The following is a 19,890-nucleotide window of genomic DNA, read 5'->3' as shown; positions in this document are numbered from 1 at the left end:
GGCTGGAGGACCTTTACATACTTATGCACGACAGTAGACAGAGGTAGATACAGATACGATACGAGTATGACATCGCATGATATGACATCTAATGAGTCGAGAAGTTGGCATTTCTGCAGTCATATATCATTGGTGATGCGGAAGAAGATAGATGAATGGTATGCACATAAAAAGCAGCTTATAAACGAATGATCAAAGCACTAAATATATTAAATAGCCAGAGATGATTTGAGCATGAGTGAATGATGTGAGGTGTATGTTTCGTATATTTCGGGTGGCGATGATGATGCAGATGATGAAATGAGATCTGAGGAGCTCCCACAGTGACGAAAGGACGAAACACTTCCTGCTAGCAAAGTTGAACCAAAAACAAAAACTCTGTAAACGATATGGTCTTAACGAAGGTGCAGAAATGAACACAAACTCAAACTCAAATACAAACTCACAACGAAGACCGTTAAGAGGAAGTTATGTAAACTCGGGGTAACTCGGGTAATGGTAATACAAAACGGCAATAACTCAATCAAAACAAAGACAACTCTAATCAAAACGCTGTGTTACGCTACATATTTACGTTTCCACAATTCACATGTCAAACCCGAGGGGCTACACAAAGGACACGCACACACAGGGCGCACACACACTCACACTCGCACACACACACACATACACACACACACACACGCACACACACTGAGATATCTAGATGGACTCTGTAGGGCTGGTAAGCCCTAAAAACTTACCGTGCGGGCAAAATGAGGGCATCGAATTCCGTGTTGAGATGCCGCCGTATTATGTTCTTCGAGGGGGGAATGCCCAAGGCGGTGGCCATGGTGTCACCAGAGAAGGATGGTTCCAGCACCACAAGGCCGCCATGAACGCCGCTATCTGCAGGTGGTTAACGGGGTATGAGAGTGGGGTGGATAAAAGTATTAGTGTGGGTCAGAGGAGCCCTCCTGATTGCTGCACTGAATGGCATAATCAGAGGGCAATCGATATGGCACACGCACCCTTCAGATTGTCCGCGTACTCGCCCAGGTCGATGGATCGCACCCAGCGGATGAAGCGCTGGTTCGTCCATACAATGGGGTCCGTGTCCACCGTCTCGGATTGCACCCGCCGCATGGCCAGAGTTTGTCGGTCGTACTTGACGATGCGCAACACGTGGATGCCTGCAAGGGGAGGGCAATGGGATTGGCATGTAATAAGGTTAAAATGTTTGGCCAGGATACCCAGTTATTAAAGAAGCTTCAGTTTGTAACTTATAACTTGAATACTCCAGGAACCACATGAGACACCTTACAATCTTACCGTGAACAATGCTGGCCTGGTGGAACTTTCGCGTGACGCCCAGGAACTTCTCCAGCTCCTTCTTGGAGAGCGTGTCCAGCATGCGAGCATCGACCAGGGACTGCACAAAGGGTTCCGCGTACTGGGGCAATCCGATGTCCGGCAGCCACTCGGTGGCCACCCATGTGTGGCCCAGCTGCGTGATCAGCGGATAGCGCACCATCTCCGGACGCCGCTGCTCCTCGATGGCCAGCCGCAGTTTCTTGCGGTGCATCGGATGGGCCAGGCCCAGGCCCGCCTCCAGCTCCACGTCGTTCAGCTCCAGCAGCACCTTGCCGCTCTTCACGTTCTCGGCGCACCTGGCGCTGTACTGGGGCATTCCCAAAGCCACCTCCAGCCAGGCGAGCACCTGGGTGGCCCGCCAGCGGTCGATGGGCAGCTGGGAGGCCTCGCGCAGCAGACGCAGCTTCTCGGCGTAGCCCTCCTCCGTCAACGGATTCCACGAGTAGTCGGCATCTGAATGGAATGGTAATATTTATTAAATATATACTTTATAGAAGTATGTATATAGACTAACATTCAGTCACTCCATCAGCGGATAGCGCCTTGTTTTTATTCCTGGAGCGGGCAAACACTCGCGATATACTTCCCCAGGTTCCGCCGCGTCCATTGCGAGCACCGAGTGGTCCACTTTTGGCGTTGGCGAACTTCCGGCTGATGGCTCCATTACCCGGTCCCTCGGGGTCCACCGGGGAGCCCAGCTGCTCCACGGATCTATTGCAATGTTTAAGGGTTTAGGAAGCGCATGTATTATGCAATGCAAATGAATTCACCATTTTTGTTTTATGTTTCTAACTAACAATTATGCTAAATAGGAATCTATCAATGTTGAACTTTTCGAAATCCCCAAATGCAAATGAGTGCTTGAGCAAAAATTATAATAGGCGTGTAATGTAATTTTAGCTGCCATTTATCAATTTGTTTAGTTTCTGCATTCGCTGTCGACATGTAATTAATTTAAGCCGTGAACGCGAAGATTAAAGTGAACACGTCATGTTAAATATTTGTAGACAAGCTGATAGCAATGCAAATAACATATTTCATTAAATAATGCCTGTTTCTGTGCGAATAAATTCATAATTTGTTATATGTGATTTTTATCCCATACCTTGAGTAGGCCGCCGAATTAAGAGGAGACAATGTAGGACTCCGTTCCTTGGGTGTGCCGACTGAAACAAAAACCTGACTATAGATGGACTTCGATGGAAATCATGAGTATATCTTACACTGGTACATGTTCTGGCTGGACACGAGGGAGATGCTGTCCGGATCGACCGTGATGCAGGGTCCATTGTCGCAGGTGCCATCGCTGAAGTTCAGTTCGCCACCAGTGCTCTCCCGATCGCTGCTGTTCCTCAGTCCCGAGTCATTGGAGCAGGAGTTGCGATCGCCCGCCGTAGCGCCGGATCCTCCGCTTAAGCTGCCGCTGAAGGCGGACAGCGAGTTGCCACGCCCACTGTCCTCAGTGGTGCCGCGCATGCCAGCCAATCCGCCACCCATTCCCGATGCGGCGGCCATCTGACTGAGCATTCCCGAGGCCGCCGACGGCGGAGTGAGTGGGGCAAAGGAGTGCAGACTCTCCTGATCCGACAGACAGCCGGTCAACTGGCGGCGTGCCTCCTGCAGCTGCTCCTGCAGCCTCTGCAACTGCAGATCCCGGGCCGACAGCTGTTGGGCCAGGGCCAGGGAACGCTCCGCTTCATCGCGTGCCTGCTTGAGCAGCTGGAAGCGCTCGCGATCCCGATCGCCGGAGATCTTGGCGTTCGTGGTCTCCGTCTCGCGCACCCGCTCCTGATAGTTGCGTATGAAGTCGCGCAGCTCCTGCTCCTTCTCCTGCAGCGAGGCGCACAACTGCTTCACCTGACCCAGCAGATCGGACTTGTCCGTTCGCAGCTTCTTCCGCTCCAGCCGCATGGTCAGCAGCTGGTTCTTCACCGACCTGAGCTCCGACTCCAGGCGCTCGATGCGCTCCTTAGCAGCCGCTCCCTCGCCGGATGAGACGGCTTCCATTTCGGGTGCGGTGTCCACACCACCCACTGCTCCATCTGTGGACAGCTCGAGGAGGCGTCTCAGTCGAAGCAGCTCGGCATTGAGACGATCGTTCTCCTCGCGCATCTTCATCGTGGCCTCTGCAAAATGGGGATCTTTTTAGATGGTTGAAAGTAGTGGACCCTCGGTCGTTAGTCTTTAGCTACAGCTACCAAGCTGCGGAGAAGCGGTGATCGCAGCAGGAATGCAAGCCAGGTTTACAAGCTTATATCTTCAAGCAAATCAAAGCATTATTATGATTACACACCGGCGCTGAAAACTGAAACTGCTCTTGCTCAAAAATGCAGAGGAAACATGTCGAGGTGTTATTGGTGGGATTTTATAACAGCTCATGTTTTGACAAGTGCTTTTAACAAAGATATCTTTAAGCCATTTGCCATTGTTTGTTTGTTTAACTCTTAGGTGTCAAGTACACCTATTTATCTTGCAGATACACCTACTTTGGCTAGTATTTGAATAGCATCTACTGACTTGCATGCCTGCCAATCGATATTCTACTCATAATTAGCAATAATCTCATCCTCTAGCCGCCCACTACCACTTCCGATTCCCAGGAATTTTTTACACACTTTTCCCCCGCCCAGATTTCTTAGCATTGAAATAATATTAACTGGAACTGAAGAAACCGAACAAAACTATGGACAACCAGCTGGTGCCAGAGTACTGGCATTTAATATGCAAAACGAGAACTGAACACAGAGAACTGAAAACGCATTCAAAAGTTTTGCAGGCGAACTAAAATCCAGTGCAATTATAACTTAACCAGGCCAGGGCAATGAATCGGCAGGCACTAAGCGGATGAATGGGGATCAAGTGCAACTACTTTATGGTTGTAACAAGTGGGGGTGCTGGGTGTTCTGGGTATGCTGGGTATGCTGGGGATGCGGGTTAATTGTGATTGCTGCTGCTTCAATTAAAAATACAGAGCGGAAATTGAGATGAAAGCGAAAGGGGGCGGGGAAAATAGATTGATCGACTTACCTGGACGGGGAGCGGAATGCAGGCGATGGAACCTTGACTCGTCGTTGCGATTTCCATCGCAGGATTCGAGGAGGAGCAAGGCCGCTGACGCGGCGGACGTGGGGGAGTGCGGGGAACCCAGGGCCAGCGATGGATTCGGGCTGAGATTCACATTCAGATTCGGGGGCAGGTCCTGATCCGGCTCCGATAGGTTGGCATTTCGCTTGTCGACTGAATTCGGCATTGTTCAGATACAGATACACAGATATAGATGACTTTTCGGGGGGACTTGGGGCTTAGGGTGTGTTTTTGGGGTCTCGGGTGTGTTTTTTGGGGGCAGGCAAACATATTCGGGTTGACCCAATAAGTAGTTCCAAATAAAACAAATAAACAGCAATGGCAAACAACGACCACAACAGCAATAACAAGTATAACAAGTATAAGAACAATGCCAACAAATGGGGATAATGGTAATGGGGCAGGTGGGTATGCATGAGTGGTTCGATGATGGTACGGACTGACGGCTATATGTATATGGTAGGTATTATCCGCCCAGTTGGACGGGGAAAGGGGAAACCGGGGGTCGTGCGGGTTTGAAATTAGATTTTGTCTGATCGAAAACGGACAAATAGGATTGAAAAGTAAATAAACAACAATTATTGCAGTCGAACATGGAAATGAATTAATATTGATTGTCGACACATTAATCTAAATGCAAACGAGTCAGCAAGTGATTGCGATAGCAACAATGCGTTCAGGGCAACTCTTTTACGAGATGCACATTGTGATTATCTAGTTATTCCCCCAGCCACAATTCAAAAGCCCAGGTCACAAATTCATCCATGTGAATGACTGATGATGAACCCAAATTGATTGCACACACATACAGCAAGGATAATCGTTATTCACATACAAATGCCACCCCAGTGGATAGGCATTATGCCATTTTTTTTCAGCTTGTTTGCTTATTGATTGTCAACACGGATTTATTTTATGGCCAAGGATTTTAAATGAAAATTTAATTAGCACTTAATGCGCGGCATGAAATCATTATGAAAGGCAACAAAAATGCACGTTTCAATTGAGGTCAAAACGGAATGAATGCTCTGCTCTGCACTGTGTTTACCAAATAATAAAAAACTACCAAATTGAAGAGTTAACTTTTATTCAAGTCCCAAAACTAAAGTGGCTGAACGCAACCCGCTCTCCGTTCAATTTTCAGCGTTTAAGTTTCGAAAGCCCAACTCGACCGCAACCACTTTGGAATCCACCGCCTTTTTCACCTTCTCCGAAATGACCCCGTCTATCTGCTTCGTTGACTTTTCAACTGCAGCACTAAAAGCGATGGGTCAGAGCTCCTGGACGGAACATCAGATGCACTGATGGCCAGATGGGCAAATGGGCAAATGGGGGAGATGGTGCTTGTATCTCCGACGAACGGACGAAGGCCATTACCATCCATTTGTCAGATTTTTGAAGTGTGCATCACTTTGCCATTCTGATATAATCTGATGCGTTGGCCGAGCCAAAAGACCGAGAGCAAAAAAGGCACTCTGTGCCCGTGCCACATCCCCGGCAATACCTAAGCCACCACTGCATCCTCGTCCTGCGGTCCTAGTTGTTTTGTTCTGCTGCGGCTTGTGGCCTGTGTCTCCTACCTCTGGTTGCCACTGGCAGCTTGCAATCACGCTGGCCACAGGACAACATTTAATTTGTTGCCAAATACTTTAGCAATGGCATTAAAACAAAACAAATGCGTTTTCATATTTTACGCAGGCGGCCGATGGAATTAAATCAGCGTACAGGTTGAAAGGCTTCAATCAGGAGCGCTGATTTAATTCCTTTCTGGCCGGTACCCATTTGGCATTCTCACAGTGGCCAGCATTTGTTCATTCGTGCCGCAAAGATCCTTGCCCCATGCCCCTCCTCCCACCACCCCCCCTTTCCCCGCAGAAGCTTCTCCTTTCTTTGCCCGCAGCAATCTGCTGATTGCTCCCCCTCCTCACACCCCCGCGCTGCATCTGCATACACTGAGCGCAAAATCAAATCCACACACTGTAACTAAATTCCAATTCAACAATTTAAAGCGAAATGGTATTAAATCATAATATAAGGAAAATGCTGCACAAATAAGTCTTCAAGATCTATATCAATCAAAACCAGCCCCAAAAGTGCTATCCTATATTTAATTTTAGCTAACGTTTCTCCCCGTGTACACATACACCCTTGCAACTGAAGCCCCCCTATGCCCCGCACACTTACCGGCATTGAGTGCACTGCCGCTGGAGGGGGCGTTGTGGGCGGGGCCGGCTGCCTGTGCCAAGTGACCAGCGGCAATTAAATTCGAGTTATTCGCATGGATCATGGCTGTGCCGGTGTTGCAAGTGCTGCTGCTGCCGTTGCTGTTGCTGTTGCTGTTGCAGTGACTGCTGCCGATGCCATTCGGCAATTGCTGCTGATGTTGCTGCTGTTGCTGCTGAGGCACTCCTCCTGCGGCTTCTGCTGACTTGCCAGGATACGCAGGACTCCTGTGCTGGTGGTGCTGTAACTGCTGCTGGAGCGGCTGATTATCAGCGGTCATGGGTGGGGTAAGGGTCTGGTTGCTGCCATTCGAACTGGACGGCGACGAGCTGCTCTCGTTGCTGGGCGTGAGGTCGCGTTTGGAGGAGGCCAGGACCAAAGGTGATGGCTTGGCTGGTGCACCTCCGCCACCACCGGAGCCTGTTGCTCCTGTTGCTCCTGCTGCTCCCGAGGATGTCGATGCCGTCACCGAGCTGTCCAGCGATAAGAGCGGTCTTATGGGCTTATTGTTGTTCACGGATGCGGCTTTCTCCTTCAGTCCCGTCGTCACCGAGGTGTCCAGGGATTTGGCTATTTTCTGCAAGGGTTTTAAAGCATTTCAACACATGTTTAATTGCCCAAAATATTTCATATATTCTAATTGAGAAAACATTTGCTAAGAGAAGAGAGAAAATCGTGTGCTTATGCAAAGCGCACTTTGCAAAATCCTTTCATAATTTATTTAATTCTTTGAGAGATGCATTTAATCTTATTTCATCGAAAAATAGTGTTTAAGCTTTTGATTAGATTAAAAGACGTTTCTACGTTATTCGAAGCATATTTTGGTAGATCCGAATAAATGTGAATAAATTTGTGAAATTCGATTTTGCAAAAGCGACAAGAAGATGCTTAAAAAATGTAGCCTAGCAATAGCAAGAATCAGATAGCACGGGAAGATAGCCAAAGAGAAGTCTACAATACATATACAATACAGAGCCCGAAGTTGTCAACGAGTCAGTGGGGGATGCAGAATGGGTAATTTTTTGTCGAGATTTCAATTTGTTTGTGATCGAGAGCACTAGAGCGAGATGAAGTGGTGCGCCAAAAAAGAGTGGGAGTTGGGTGGGTAAAAGTGGATCCCGTGGCATGCAGGCTGCTCCCAAGCAAATGAATGTGGCCCAATTAGGTTAAACATCAAGTGAATTTCTTGTTTGATGGTGCGGGTGGTTGGGTTTTAAAAATCTGTTATCTGGGATGGCTAGCAGGGGAGCGAGGAGAGCGAGGAGAGCGTGGGGGCGGGGTGGTGCATTCGGATTGTACTTACGGATTCGCCCAGCTTGTGCAGCGAGGCGTTTATGCGGTCCGGATTGCGCGGCGGCGGCTCTGGTGGCTCGGAGGCTGCCATCGTGGGTCCGGCAGCTAGACCGTTGATTTGCATGCTAACCACCACCAACGCAAGCACCTATCGCACACACTCTCACAAGCAATCTGGCTATCGCACTCACACACACACACACACCAGCCCACCGGCCAAAAAGGGGCGTGCGCGTGGGGCTTTCTTCTGGGCGCCTCAACTGCCACCACTCTGAACTAAACGACTCTCAAACATTCTGACTTATGCCTACACAGAGAAAAAGTTAAACAAAGTTAGTTTCAATTCACTCGGCATAAAAGTAGGCAGCTATATGTTTTGATTGAGGAAATTAGATGCTACTTCCCTCTTTTCTCTACTTTTAATCACCATTTTAAATTATATAAAACTCAACATTAATTATTACATTTCTAAGGAAATGATTTCTGCAGTACAAGTGAATAATTTATCTAGGCTAATGTTGGTGATATTGGTAGCTCTGGTTTAGGCCCTAAAAACGCTGGACAATACGTACTCTAAGCTGGCTGTCCCTTTAACTTCCTCGCCGTTCAATCTGCCATTCAATTACGAGTTGTCCTGCAAGTAAAAGAGAAATGGAAATTTGTATTAGTCAACGCGTTGTGGATGTGCAGCGATTTCCGTTGGCAGCTCAACTAATTTGGGTCTGCCCACAAAATGGCCATAAAAACTGAGTATACCCCGGTCGGGCTTAGCTGTTTCAATGTAGGCCAACACCAGCCATAAACCTCCATTTCCACTGCTTTTTTCCACCGCCATTGCATGCAAACGCTCAGTTCGCAGTTTGTAGTTCACAGTTCGCAGTTTGCAGTTCACAGTGGTTCTCCTGCCCCAGTTGTCACTGCAGGCAGCTGTTCCTAAGGAAAAAGTTAAATTACAGGGCTCAAGCTCGCAACTCGGAGTGGATTCTCAGTGGGGCGGAGTGACAGCTGTTAACTGGGCATGAAGCATGTGACACCGGGCGCCAAACAACCCCACAAGGTACTCGTAACTTCAACTGGTTGAAAAGCAAAGGTGACATGACATGCACTTTTGCCGTTTGACCAACAAATAAACCAGCACAGCAAAGGGGCATAGTGTCGAAATCATACCGAAAATAAAAGCAAGAATTCACAAAGCGAACATGAGGGTGCTAGAAAAGATCTGGAGATCGGAAATTACTTATTGACACACATAAAAAATATGCTGTACAAGATAAAATAATAACAATACTATTAAACACGAACTAGTATCGCTTGTCATATGTTGCGTTTGCTATATGATCACCCCCCAAAAACAAGCCCCTTTCCACGCAAATACTTTAAGTTTAATCCGCTTTAAGACCACTACAACAAAGGATGACCAGCAAAATATGTTGCGGTCATGTTTTGGCTTTATGTTTTTTCTTGCAATCCCCCGGAAAACCCGTGATCCGAATGGATGCTTGGGGTCGAGCGATAGAGACACTCTGCACATGTGAATGCTTACGAATATACACATGTACATATACATATATATGGGCTTAGGCCAACAGAAGCGACCGACGCCACAGTTAAAGCCGATTCCCGAGCACCTTGACGACGAAACCACAAACATTTATATTAAAGCAGCAAAGCCAGGTGGTAAAACAAGGTGGCTTGGGGGCGTGGCAGCCAGCCACACTAATGTGGTGTGTGCCACACTAGTAGCACAAACTTTAATCATAATAATAACAAGCAACTTTTGCGTTACATCCGTGCCACGAACACAGATGAAGTTGGCCAAAGTTGCCCTGTTGTTGGCGGACTGAATAGGTATTTATGTTGCACACTGACAGCACAGGCCGCAGATAGATGAGGTCCTCCTGGCTGGGGGAAAACCCCAAAGGGGTCTACGGCATATACATGTACTGCTAACATGCTTTTTAAACTGTCTGTGTTCTAATTTCACTGCTTTTTTGGGTGAAAAACTATTGCTGCCCGTTGTTAAGGGTTTGTTGCTGCATTATACAGACAGAGAGGTAATTAAAATGTTCCTGTTTTTCTTCTTATGTACTTACTAAAGTTATAATATAAATCACTTCGTACTTGCAATGTGCACTTCATGTGCACTTTTCTGCTTAAATAGTACTTTTTTGAAATCATTTATATAGCCCCCAGTTAGCTTTTAAATTTGTGTACATTACTTTTGGGCCTCATTAGTATATTTTCCCAAATTATGAGCAATCCCAAACAATCGGTCTTTTACGTGCACTTGGAGGATCCTGTGAGGAGTGCTCCTCCCAGTGGACTGCACCGCAAGTACCGCCCATATGCGCCACGCCCCCAGGAGGAGCGTCTGGAGGAGGCGGAGGAGCGACGCAGTTGGCTGGGTGAGCAAAAGGTGGAGCAGCTCTCCGTCCGTCTGGCGCGAGTGGCGCTGATCACGGATCGCCACCATCGCCAAACCACCCAAAGTTGGCTGGATTCCCGGGATCGCATCACTCGCGATATGGACGAGCATGTGCGCAAGCGGACGGCCCAGATCTCGAAGCGTCTGAGGAACCTCAGCGATCACAACCACAAGGTTCAGGTGCGCAAGGATGAGGCCAAGCAGGAGAAGCTCCTCCGGAAACTGACCCATCTCTACGAGGCACAGAACGCCAGCACTATTTCGCGATTTTGGGGTAAAATTCAGAAGTAGGCTTTGAATATCATCGCAGTTGGTAAAATTGGAAAATAAGAAGTTCAGAAGGAATAATAAAATGGAATATCACAGAAAACAGACTTTTTCCTTTGTGTATGGAAGACACCATTTTCCGCTTAGAAAGTTTTGCCTGTCGCAGCGCTTGTCGAACTTCCACTTTTCGACCAAGTCTGCCAACGACATAGTTGCAGAAAATCGCTTGTCAACTTTGCAACATGCCCATGATGCGTTTTTATAGTTAACTTTTAGGGCTTTAAGTTTGTCCAGGTTGTCCGGCAATTTGCATTGGAATGAAGGCAGAAAGTTGAGTACGGAAAATTAGTTACAATTTGTGTCGAAGCAGAACAAATTAGCCGCCGCCCGGGGGTTTTCTACTCGTCAAGTAGAAAGTGGGTGGCGATTTGAAAGGATTTTCATAGAGTTTGGTCCCTTATCCCTTCTCCCTTTCGCTTGTTCTGCTTTTCGAAAGCCTGATCCCGATTATGTGCACTCAACTGCAAGTTAGCAGGAGCGTGTGTACATATATTTGTTTGGCTACACACACATCACGAGTCAAAGGAGCGTGTTGGAGGTGGCCAACTAAGTGCTTTCCCTTTGTCCAGAAGCATCTTGCTTCCAGTTAGCAGCACCCAACATCCACCTCCCAGCGTCCAACTTGAAGTTCAGGCTGAGCACTTGACCTGTTTTCGCCCAACTTATTTGATTTGTGGCCTGCTGGTGACGCTCCTTATGCAGTTGCCTTCGCATTCAATTAAGCTCTTGGGCTTTCAATGTGTGTGCCTCTGTGTGTCTCTGTGTGTGTTTGGGGGCAGGCGATTGCCCTGAGAAGTATGCTTCATAAATTGGTTTTTATTGGGGTCCCATGTGTGTGTGTGTGTGTGTGTCTGTGGCTTTCGTTCTTAAAACTGGATGAAAAATATTTGAAATTTATTGCCGTTGCCTTTGATTCAATACACACATTTATTAATTTAGGAAAAGATTTAAATGCATTTGCCGTACAAATGGCCAATAAGTTTTGGCATATCGATTAAAAGTCGGCCTACAAAAGGCATGCAAATTAATTCCATATTTGTGCTGAGCAAAATCATTTGAAGCGACTTGATTGCACAAACCACAGACCAACGAGCACGCCCCAAAGTGCCATAATGTCGATGTCCACCCTAGGGCGCCACAACTCGGTGACAATTGACATTGGCAGTGACAGAGACAGTGACAGTGACAGCGGCAGTGGCGACCGGGGGAAATTCAATGAAAATTAATAAGTTGAATTAACAGATTTACGCCACTAGCAGCCATCGAAATCCAATCCGCCGCACACGCCAAGTGGGGAATTTAATGGCTCAGTGCCCTGCCAAATGAGTGACTGGTCATCCTGTCCATTCCGTCCATCCCGACATCCATCATTAAGGTCCTGTCCATCTGAACTCGACTATCTGAGCTGGCTCAGCTGGCTGAGCTTGGATGCCGTCTGCTAGCCAGCATTCAATTCGATTACCTGCAAGCGAACACTTTATTTCCGAAAGGCTAACTTCAATGCCCCTACATATCCTGCTGTGTGACTCATAACGCTATGACTAACCCAGCTATCCACTTAAGGGGAATGTCAGAGAGCAGAATTGCATTGACCTTCTCTAAAAAAAACATTTTTTATAATACTGTCTAAGTCACGTTACATATTTTAAATGTTTATTAACTTCACTTTACGTGTAATATTACTTATCCATCACAGTGCAGTTTATGTTGCATTTTTCTGAGAAATTCCTTACACATACTTGTATGTAAAGTTGGAATTTTTCCAATATTTTTTTTTGTTCGAAGACCCACCCTTTGAGGCTAGAAAGTTTTCAGTGCGCTGACCGTTTTACACTTGCTTTTAGCCCTAATTTCCTGTATGACTCGATGCCTTCGCCCCCTTTCTCAACCAGCAAAAGCAAACTTCAATGGAGCGAGTGGAAAGTGTGGTGTGTGGGAGCTGCACAAATTACAATTTGAGTCGGGGCTGCTCCTCGAAATTGGGGAGCCTTATGCATCATCTCCGCCCCTGTTGTGTTTGCCAAGCGATTTCGCTGCAATCTACCATCGCCAGCATTCTCCGCCTTTTGCCGCAAAACTGACAGCAATCAGCTTTGCTGTGGATAAACTTTTATGCCGAGAAACTCATTTAGTTTGCAATTAATTAGTGGCAGCCGGCAGAGCAGAGTTGAATTTGTGTTTTTAATTTGACTAAATAGATGCACCACCACCGAACGCAGTGGAGAACTTGTATAACACAACGGCTGGGGATTGAGGATTGGGGATTTGGGGGGGAGTGCATAGTTCTGGCTGAGTTTTTCGCTAGGCGTGAAATGTAAATGCTTGACCCAATTGGCAGGAGGCGTGAGGGGGGAAAATACGAGGAAAAACAACCAACCGCCGACAACAAAATCATTTAAAATGTTTTCCAACCGGGGAAACTGCAGGCGGTAAAACTTTTTCTCCGGCGCTTTTGGCGAAGACAACTTGAACACAATTTGATAACCTACATTTGGGGGTCTTGGCAACATTAAAAATTTACACATGACGGAGTGGCTGAGTGAGGGGTGATGGGGGGTGAGGGGTTTTGGCCTTACTCGCAGTGCAAAAAGTGGAACGGAGTGTTTCCTCAACGTCCTTGAGCTCTTGTTTTTTTTTTTTATTTGGTATTAAGAGCATGTCAAGTGAGTCTGGCGCACATAGAGGCTGAGGCAGCATGGCTAAGTGAGTTTTCGTTGTTGCTCCCTGTCACAGGAAACGGAAGTGTGTTTGTGTGGGTGTTTGTGTGTGTGTGAGTGTTGCTTGGCTTGAAGAGAGGGGAAATTGAGGCGGTCGCAGGAGGAAAACGTCCCCGGAGGTGGGTAGCAAAAGTCTTTAAGTCGTTCGGCTTAATAGCTTTCAGTTTGCGACTTTCCTGGTCACAAACCGACCCCGTTCTGGCCGGTTACCCCTTCTTTGGGCCCAAATCCCCACCATTTCCACCCCCCTCCTGCGCGCAGTGAGTTATTGTCGTGCGATTTATTACGCGACGCACTGTTGGTAACCCATGCTGCCTTCGGAGGGGGCCCACATGGCGTATGCGTAACGTATGGTTGTGGTAAAAACTCACGTAATATGCAACATTTACCGCCCGCGGTTCTCTGCCGGTCCCTTTTGATTTATTCAGCCAGGTGGCATACTTTTGACCCATATGGCTTTGATTTCTTGAAAAAACTCAAAACCACCACGCACCACCAAGTAAAAGTTATGACTTAAAGTGCTGTTGTCACAACTCCTTGTGAATGTTCTAGAAATAAACTTCTAATGCTTATGAACTGGTTCCTGCATTTTCGCTCTGTGCAGTCAAATGACCGTCGTGTCTGGCAACAATTACGGGTGTGTTGTCATTAGTAAGAACACCACTCGGAAATTAATAAAGATTTGCACAGGCGCAAATCGGTTTAAAAATGCGTGCAAACACTTTGATAAATTCATTCACAGAAACCCAAGCGGCCAGAAATTCCCAAATGAGATAGTGCGTGGCTGCGAATGACACAGATTTTTCCCCATTCGCCTGCTCGTTGGTTTTCCTCTATATTTGCGCACTGAAACGACAACAAAAACAGTGACACACAAGTTCCAAAAAAAATTTCCCTGCTCCACGCACACTCGCACAAATATTGACCGAATTTCACTGGCGGTGGTTTTCCCTCCCGAAAATTCGATTGTTTTCCGCACTGCTTTTCTTGTTTTCGGCGATGCTGCGTCTGTCTGTCTGTTTGTTTTCGGAAAAATTTACCTCGTTTTCTGACTGGAAAAACAAGAAGGCCGCACACCACGTGGCCAGCAGTTGAAGTCAACGTGGGTTTCTTTTATTTTCCTATTTTTTCTTTGATTTTTTTTTGTTTTTTTGGTTTTCTAGCTTTCTAATTTGTTGGACACGCTTTGGTTGAAAGTTTTTTCGGCTATGCTCTTGTTGATTTTATTGAAACGCACACACGCACACACTCTCCGCGTAGAGAGCAGGACAGACAGAGAGAGAGAGCGAGAGAGAGAGAGAGAGACCGCAGGACATGTGGGAAATAATTCTGGCGCTAGCAACGTCTCACTTGGCGAGTCTCTCGAATGGCACTGAGCTCGAGTCCTTGGCATTTGGCTCGAGTGCCGTTTTTGGCGGTGGCGTCCCTGTGACGTCACGAAAGCTTGAGCACAGCTAGATGGGAAAAAAGGATAAGAGAGCGAATTGTGCTCCTGCGCATTGGCAAAAGCTCACACAAACGCTGGAGAAGAAATAGCCAGCCAGCAAGGATCTCTCGAAAAACCCGACCTAGCGCCATGGACAAGTGTTTGTTTACGTTTTCCATCCGAACATCCCGCAAGAATCCTTGCGAATCCTTGTTGCTCCACCGCTCCCAAAACGAAGGTCAAGCACTGAATCGCAGTGACACCGCCTCCGTTTTCAATTAATCAGCAAAATAAATTGTACTTTGCTTGAACGCCACAACACATTTTCCCCTCAATTTAACTTGGCTGAAACCATTCGCAGACCGTGTGGTTGGGCCAAGGCACACGATTTTACTCTAATGAAATATCTCTAGACCAAAAATGTCAGTGGTTGCAAGTGCTTGCGACAGGAGGAGAGTTACTATTTTAAGTTATGAAAAGCCCCAAAACAATAAATGGGTTTCGAGTTGTGGGGAATTTGCGCATTTTGAGGTTGCCAACGACAACTGCAGTCTGCAGTGTAAAACAATCTGACTGTACACAATCATTTGAGAAAAAAAAATTCACAATGGCATCGAAAGTATTTCAGTATTGCACTCAAATCCGAAAATGTGTAATATGATCCTAACAGGAGATGCTCAAATTAATGTAAATATATGTTATGAACATGTGCACAATGTTTTTGCCAATGAAATCACTTCACCGCATCTATGAAAGTTGATAACATTGTTCTCTACAATCACATTTGCAACGAAAATGGTATTTTCATTTAAAGTCTAAATGGTTTAATGGAGTTTGGAAAGGATTAACAATTCCGACAGCTGTAATAAAAAGGGGTTTCTGATGTCTTACCGATTCATATTTTTGTCTAAAATGGCAAATTTGCTGTTACATTGATGTGGAAACTGAGTTTCATATTTAGTAATTCTACTTTTCATTTAATTCAATCGTTTGCCTTTCAATTACTATCTACACATTGCAGCGATAAGCAATCCTACTTTCCCGCATCACAACTATGCAATTCAAAGCGGATTCGATTGCCATATCAGCGTGTATGGGTGGAGTAATCCGAATGAGCCCCATTGCAGTGCATTATCCTGTACTCACAGGACTTGAACCGGGCAAATCCCCTTACCGCTCATGGCGGCGAGTGTAGTGTCATTCATAAGCACAAGTGGCAGACGTGACTAGCCACAGCCACGTAGAGGGCTTTGCACCTGACTGAATCGTTGCGATATATCCTATATTATCCTGCCATACCCTTCGAACGCCTCGCATACACAAACTCATGGACACGGCCACTGTTTGTCTTTATTTTGACTGACAATCATTGTGGTTGCCATCTGTCTGCCTGCGGAAATGTGAAGTGCAGTCACGAGATAACCGCCATCATCTGATGCTAATAAAATGTTATCAAATGAATGTCAAGCGGCTGCTGTGATGCTGCTCTGCTGTGATCCTGTTCTGCTGGGCCTATCCTACTGCCTTTTTTTTGTGCCTCTCCTGGCAGACGCCGCCATCGGTGGCAGGATATATGTGTATCTGATATCCCGAACAATGGCAGCAGAACAAGCGCACACATGGAGGCGCATCGATTACGGTGCTAGTTCATTCAACTCGACTCCTTCACTCCATCGGAAGAGGCCTAGGATATATGGCATCCTCTTGCCCTCCCTCCATTTTGCAAAGCCAAGACAGAAGACTTCCCGCCGAGAAGAGGCAGCAGGAGCACCACTATCTGCCACAGGTGACGCGTGAAAAATTCCACAAGCCTTGGAAGCCGAAGGATGCGGCTCTGCCATGCAATTCTTCCCCTTTGTCGTAACTCAACTGCCATTGACAGCCAAGTGTCCCACTGACAGTCGCCGCCACCCAAAACTCCCCATCTTCACCCCTGCACCCGTTTTCCCATTACCCCCCTTTGGTACACTTTTCCAACCTGCCGCCTGCAGAGCTGCGGAAAATCAACTACGACGACCTCAACCTTAAGAATTGAGCGATTTCAATGCAGTGAGAGAAGAGTCTCGGATTGCATTAGGCGCAGATAAGAAATCATTTCTACAGGTTTCCACTTAATATGATATAAAGAACATATCAGATTCAAGACGTTTCAATTGAAGTTTTGCAGTAGACTACTTTTGGACAGCCGTATATTTTTCTTTAGGTGTATTACAATACCAGGCCAGTCGTTTTGTCAAGCAAACCAATTGTGGGCACGGCACGGCCATTGTCACTGCCTGACATCCACTTCATCCCCACCAAAAAGGGGGGCGAACATGAAGCAGCAGAGCTGCGAAAGAAATGGAGTTGCGGTGTCGCGTAGAATGGGGATGTTTATCAATGCCTTGCGCTTATCGCCGACAGCCGCCGCAGTCAGACAAGTGGAAAACTATACACGCCCAGAAAGGCAGACAACAAAATACAAAAAAAAAAAAAGTGGAAAAGAGTAGAAAATACATAAAACAGCCGGATGCGTTGGCTTGACAACTTATTTCAACATCTTGTTGTAACTGTTCGTTGTGCGCTTCCTATTTTCATTTATCGCAATAAACTTTTCCGCAGATGGCACTGCACAAAGTTAGCAGATGGAAAGTGGAAAGTGGAAAGGGAGACGTCGCCAAAGTTTTCCCAATACTTTTTGAAGCCTTTGTTGCTGCTCGACCATTGTGTGCATATGAGCAAATATCTCATTGCAAAATATTTGCGTGTACTTCTTATACGAAACGTATAAGTTGTTATTGAATTCGATCGGAGTTCAAGGATGGCCAGATGCGAAATGCCATTGAATTGAAAATGCATTGAATTTTAAGCCGATTGGGGTCCAAAGAAACCACTCAACCTAAATCAGCTTACAGATGCATTGATTACCTCAATTAAGATCCCAGCCAGGGGTCTGTAATGAATCGAATTAGTATGTAAATGTCCAGAGATACGAAGTGGATGGTCAGGGCAGCAATTTCGCAATTTCGCTAGGAGTGTGCTTTACACTATTTGCTCCTTTTATACCCTTTACTCGCTGAGTAAAACTGTTTGCTGGACTCGTCGAAAAGCAAGTCATTGCACAAACCCGATTATTAAGACTAAGCTCATTGGAATGCTAAGGCATATAAGTTCTACTTCACTGCTTTTGTAGCTCAATCCGTCTATTTAAGTAAGCGGTATCCAATAGTCGAGACACTCGACTATAGTGCTCTATCTTGTTCTCTTACTTTCCGGTTCCGGATGCTGCTAAACGGTTTATCGCACTTGCCACTGCAATCGGATGAGAAGGAGTCTGGTGCGGAAGCAACGATATATTATTAATGTCTATTATAAGGCATGCGAAGCCAATGCGGCGTATGCGCATTTTTTATACTTTTATTCCGTTTTATTCTTCCGTTTTTATTACGGTCCTGCCCCAAGGCAACGACACATTTCTGCCAAATGTTTCTCCATTTATCCTTTTGGCCCTCCCATCCCGATTACCCCCCTCCCTCCTCCCTCTAGTGGTCCTCGTTTTTTGGGGCTTCCCCATGCTGTCCGGGTTTTATGGCAAGTTGCGAGTGCCGCGTCCCCAGCATCGCTTAATAAGTTTTTATTGCCCCAAACTCATGCCAAGTGGGTGGCGGACGGACGTGTTCCAGCGGCGGTCGACCAGATAATCAGCGCCAGTTTCAATTTCAATTTCAGATGGCCACCTGGCCACGCCCACCAATTAACGCTGGCGAATTTGCCAAATTCTGAAAGGACTCTCGGGTTTCGGTTCACATTGTCCTCGAATTGCGTGCCGCAGTTGCATGAAATTGCTTGCCGGTAAATCGTTTTCGGTATGCATTAATATAATTTGACTTGGTAATTAAAATTCCTTACATCTTTAAACTGCTCACATGTTCGTAGAGAAACGGTAAGAGAATTCTTTAATAAAATTTAATTTTGAGTTAAAAGTCATCACTTAAATCGGAGATACTTTCTGTAACATCACCATTAACACAACCTTTTCCTTGATTATTGTATTGATATGTATTATTTCGACACTTGTGCAGCGAATAAAAAATCATTAGTTTGTTATTTTATTTTGAGTTGTAAATTTTTTGCTCATGTGTACTACCCAACATGGTCTCAAATCAACTGGAATATCGCAAGCAGGCCACCTTCCTTTTCAGTTCCCTGCTTTTTTATTCATGCCAGAATATTTCGCTCATATTCGTATTTTTATGGCAAAGGGACGTGCTCCCTTGAACAGTATGTGTATGAGTTGGCACGGCCATCGATAAATCTTCCTCTTCGGATGTAAAACATAATAAAAAGCAAAAACAAGTTAAGCTACTTTTGTCATACTCGTACTAGTCGAGGCAGGACCAAATAACTTCAAGAGGGAAAACGGAGTTGGAAAAACACGCTTCGCTGGAGTGAACAAAACGCAGAGAGATCACGATGGGCAAGTAGTTGTATGATGGAGCAAGTCCATGATGTTGAAACCAATAAAACCAACTTTGTAGAAATTTCCCATCTAATTGGAGTCTCTTGTTGCAAAAATAATCGCTTAAAATAAGAAATGCCACAAGATTGATTTGACAATTACCAATGAAAAAGGAGACATGATAACTGCTCAGCTTATTTGCTCAATTATTAAGAGCTACTTGAATGGGATCTTCATATATTTTTTAAATTGTTTGTTCTAAGTAATCATCATCACACTTCTCCCACTAAGTTTAGATATTCTTTTGGCAACTATTTTAATTCAATCAAGGTGCTGACTCTGCCTGAAGCACCTTTATTTCAGCTGTTCCCACAGAAATTTAAAACCATTTCAAGCACTCCTCTACAGTGAGTAGTACCAGCTAATCCGCAGCTTCCTTGTCGCCGTTTAATCTTTATGAATACTTTTGCCTTGCGGAACGTAACAATGTAAACTCTCCGCCGCCGTAAACCACGAAAAAATGGGATTGTGTTGGTAAAACCCACTGGGAAAGATTTCCGATGGCTTTGTCTCTGGCAAATTGCAGCCGTAAAAGCGAGTCCGG

The 19,890-nt window shown here is 46.0% G+C and overlaps 2 protein-coding genes across 6 annotated transcripts in view; one reads left to right on the top strand and one right to left on the bottom strand.

Annotated features, from left to right (window-relative positions):
- The window catches only part of LOC120444777 (kazrin), a 38,293-nt gene that overhangs the window by 4,728 nt on the left and 13,675 nt on the right, over positions 1-19,890 (bottom strand). For 3 of the 5 annotated variants that reach the window (XM_039624714.1, XM_039624713.1, XM_039624717.2), the window contains 10 exons: positions 8,526-8,587; positions 7,964-8,260; positions 6,622-7,237; positions 4,381-4,590; positions 2,577-3,479; positions 2,459-2,519; positions 1,868-2,064; positions 1,312-1,806; positions 1,011-1,172; positions 744-888 (listed from right to left, as the gene is read on the bottom strand). In XM_039624714.1, coding sequence (XP_039480648.1) covers positions 744-888; positions 1,011-1,172; positions 1,312-1,806; positions 1,868-2,064; positions 2,459-2,519; positions 2,577-3,479; positions 4,381-4,590; positions 6,622-7,237; positions 7,964-8,077 — 2,903 coding nt within the window. In that variant the 5' untranslated portion in view covers positions 8,078-8,260; positions 8,526-8,587. Of the gene's footprint in view, positions 1-743; positions 889-1,010; positions 1,173-1,311; positions 1,807-1,867; positions 2,065-2,458; positions 2,520-2,576; positions 3,480-4,380; positions 4,591-6,621; positions 7,238-7,963; positions 8,261-8,525; positions 8,588-14,462; positions 14,775-19,890 lie in introns of those variants that run through there. The other 2 variants (XM_039624715.2, XM_039624716.1) reach the window with 2 other exon arrangements.
- LOC120444778 lies at positions 10,150-10,748 on the top strand. The gene has a single exon (XM_039624718.1). The coding sequence runs from the start codon at positions 10,205-10,207 to the stop codon at positions 10,667-10,669; it is 465 nt and encodes a 154-aa protein (XP_039480652.1). The 5' UTR covers positions 10,150-10,204; the 3' UTR covers positions 10,670-10,748.

Source organism: Drosophila santomea, chromosome 2R (assembly GCF_016746245.2).
Source record: "Drosophila santomea strain STO CAGO 1482 chromosome 2R, Prin_Dsan_1.1, whole genome shotgun sequence".
In the NCBI taxonomy this organism is placed as follows: domain Eukaryota; kingdom Metazoa; phylum Arthropoda; class Insecta; order Diptera; family Drosophilidae; genus Drosophila; species Drosophila santomea.
The sequence above is the reverse complement of the archived record's forward strand: the minus strand, read 5'-3'. Positions and strand labels throughout refer to the sequence as shown.